Source organism: Zingiber officinale, chromosome 6B (assembly GCF_018446385.1).
Source record: "Zingiber officinale cultivar Zhangliang chromosome 6B, Zo_v1.1, whole genome shotgun sequence".
NCBI classification, from domain to species: Eukaryota; Viridiplantae; Streptophyta; class Magnoliopsida; order Zingiberales; family Zingiberaceae; genus Zingiber; species Zingiber officinale.
Genome location: NC_055996.1, coordinates 82,238,417 through 82,241,473, shown reverse-complemented (window position 1 = coordinate 82,241,473; position 3,057 = coordinate 82,238,417). Strand labels below are relative to the sequence as shown.

The 3,057-nt window shown below is 36.8% G+C and overlaps 1 protein-coding gene across 2 annotated transcripts; it reads left to right on the top strand.

Moving 5' to 3' along the window:
* The first annotated feature begins 236 nt into the window (after positions 1–236).
* Positions 237–2,784, top strand: LOC121992863 (bifunctional riboflavin kinase/FMN phosphatase-like). Of its 2 annotated transcripts, none has more exons than XM_042547469.1 (6): positions 237–370; positions 844–980; positions 1,194–1,380; positions 2,310–2,440; positions 2,517–2,586; positions 2,693–2,783. In XM_042547469.1, the coding sequence occupies exons 2-6, from the start codon at positions 905–907 to the stop codon at positions 2,760–2,762; spliced, it is 534 nt and encodes a 177-aa protein (XP_042403403.1). In that variant the 5' UTR covers positions 237–370; positions 844–904; the 3' UTR covers positions 2,763–2,783. The 2 variants fall into 2 exon arrangements, with proteins under 2 accessions (XP_042403403.1, XP_042403402.1); XM_042547468.1 differs by having other exon boundaries at positions 245–370; positions 888–980; positions 2,693–2,784.
* Positions 2,785–3,057: the final 273 nt, after the last annotated feature.

Genomic DNA, 3,057 nt, shown 5'->3' with positions numbered 1-3,057 from the left:
TATATCAAGTATGAGCGGTAATTATATCAATTATATTTATTATATTTAAGTTAAGAGTGGAAATAATTTTTTTTTACGCTAGACTGCGTGTAAAATTTAGTTGTGATAAGGTCTTCATTTAAATTTTCACTTTAAACATTTAATAAAACCCTAGCTTTCCTCTTTTCTACGCATTATTGATTACGCTTCCCCTTGCGACCACCTCCTCGCCGCCGCCACCGCGCCGCCTCGCCGCCGCCGCCTCGCCGCCGCCACCGCGCCGCGTCGCCGCCGCCACCGCGCCGCCTCGCCGCCGCCACCGCGCCGCGTCGCCGCCGCCACCGCGCCGCGTTGCCGCCGCCTCGCCGATGGCCTTGCCCTATGCTTCCAGGTAAGTCTTCATCCCCAAATTTATTCCTTCTTCCTTCTGTTGCGCGCGCGTGACGCACACAATGACGCACGCGAAATTGTTGCTAGTGCTGATCGTTGCCAGTCCCGTGTCTGAACGGTAAAAACCGTCCGTTTTGGGCGGCACGGCTTGAGATTACATTCCTTTTTAGTTATTTTGATCTTTATGTTTTAAAAGGTTATTGACAATTCTTAATGTTTATTCCAGTTCCACACTGCAGAAGGCAACTTCTAAATCCAAAATTAGTTACCCACGAGACATTGGATTTGGAACAATATAAAGTTTCTAAAAAGCAATATATTTTGCAGTAAGAAGCAGTATAGAATTTCTAAGAAAGCTAATAAAAAAATTGATAAGAGTCCTGATTTTTTTCATCATTATGTTACTTTGATTTGGTGCAATATCTTCTTTTGGTGATTTATAACAAATGTATAATGTTTTCATGTGTCCATCAGTGTTGCATAGTTTCATTGCCTAACAACTCACATACCGTTTGAAGTTAGTTTGACCTTTGGAATGGCTGATAGCAACTTTGTGCCACGAGCTACCTCGCATGTCATTCTTGACTTGGATGGTACACTTCTGAATACAGGTGTCTCTCCTCTCCACTTGAATGTTACTATCTTCTATCTGATTCCTCCTATGCATGTCTTTCCATATCCCGAAGCAGATGTATCTACGTTCCCATTACTGCAAAACCTATAAAAATGAGAGATGGATGTGTGTGTATAACTTTGCTGTCTCTTTAATCCCTTCTGTTGTTAATACTTTATAGTTTTCATTCTGTATGAATATTTGGTGACAGATGCCATCACAAATGAAGTATTGAAAGTTTTCATCATGCGTTACGGCAAGAAGTGGGACAGCAGAAAGGCTCACAGAATAGTAGGAAGAACACCTGCTGAGGCTGCAGCTATAATTGTGGAAGATTATGAGCTATCTTGCACGCTGGAAGAGTTCATATCTCAAATTACTCCAATGTTTTTTGACCAGTAATCTTCCATAACCTATTCATTGTGCTTATATTGTTTCTCCAGCCATATGCTTCTGACTTTATTTTCATGTACAATGAATCTCACAAATGTTCTATTTTTCTTTGTATTCACTCTTAGCTACAAGTTGGTATAGTCTTTATTTAGATTAACCCCATATTTTTCTCTCCTTTGATCAATTTACAACAAATTCTAGAAAGAAAAACAGATTTTGACCCTAGAGTCTGCTTAAAATAACTGGTATTTTGACAAAGGGGTTATTTGTTGTTAAGAGGTTGCCGGCATATAGTATGAACAGAGTTGCTATTAGTGGGACAGTCGGACGAGCTTGTTTGAAGTGACATGACAATGTAATTACATTTTACTTGGATATTATTGGGCTTGAGGACTAATAGTGCTAAAAAAAATTGTTCATTGGTTGGCAATTGTGGTCAATTAGAAAAACATGAGCTTTGTGCAATATGCCAAAATATTGAATTGGTTGATATACAAATTCATTTGACATATTGTGGTTTGCCTGGATGACATAGGTAGAGAAGAGTAGTTATTTGAAAAAGTTCACAAGTATAGTCATCATTCACTAGAATGGTGTTGCATATGAAATTAGTCAGGCAACAACAGATGTCAGGTCTATTGGATTGAATTGGTAGGCTAAAATTATTCTTTAATACTTTTGATTAATCACACCCCTTAACCTCCATTGGAAGTAATTTTCTGATGCAATTAAATTCTTGGGGCAGTATGTTATTATTCTTCTTATCATTTGATAATTATTTTCTTCTATGATTGATTGAAGAAAAAATTATAAACATAGCTGCATCTAATTGTGCTTTTCATGTTCTTTATGACCACAAAGATTCAGGTGTTTGTTTTGTAATCCATCTAAATCTCCCTTATCCCTAAACATATGAGAAATTTGATTTTTGCAGATGGTGCAATATTAAACCACTTCCAGGTTCTAATAGGTTAATTAAACATCTAACGAGTCATGGAATTCCAATGGCTTTGGCATCAAATTCTCCAAAATCCAACATAGAAGAAAAAATTTCTTTTCATGAAGGTTTATCGATCTGTAAATTTGATTTTTATTAGATATTTAACATTAAGTTCATTATCATATTAGTTATGGTACTCAGGCTGGAAGGAAGCATTTTCTGTTATTGTTGGTGGCGATGAAGTAAATATGGGAAAACCATCTCCTGAAATGTGAGACACTTCCACAAACATAGTATGGTTGGTTAAAACTTGAATATAGCTTTGTTTCAGGAAAATGGTAATTCTTACTGCATATGTTTGATTTATTGTGTCACAGATTTGTTGAAGCTGCTAAGAGGTTGAATGTTGATCCATCCACTTGCCTAGTTGTTGAAGACTCATTGTGAGTGTTGCAATTTTTCTATCCTTAATCAATTTTCTTTTGATATAATCGATATGGTTAAGACTTATCTTATTAATTCAGTTAGGCTCGTCCACTGACCTAAATGCTTGAGTCTAAGTTAATAATAATCATTTTAAGTTTGTAAACTGCTTACATTAGTTTATATCTCTACGTGTGAGACTAAATTTTGGGTAACACAATGTATCCTACTCAAGGCTTAACATTCCTTGTCAGAGCTTAAAGTCCTCCAATCCAAAAATCATCCTTGATCAACAATTTGTGAAATCCAATGGTAATTC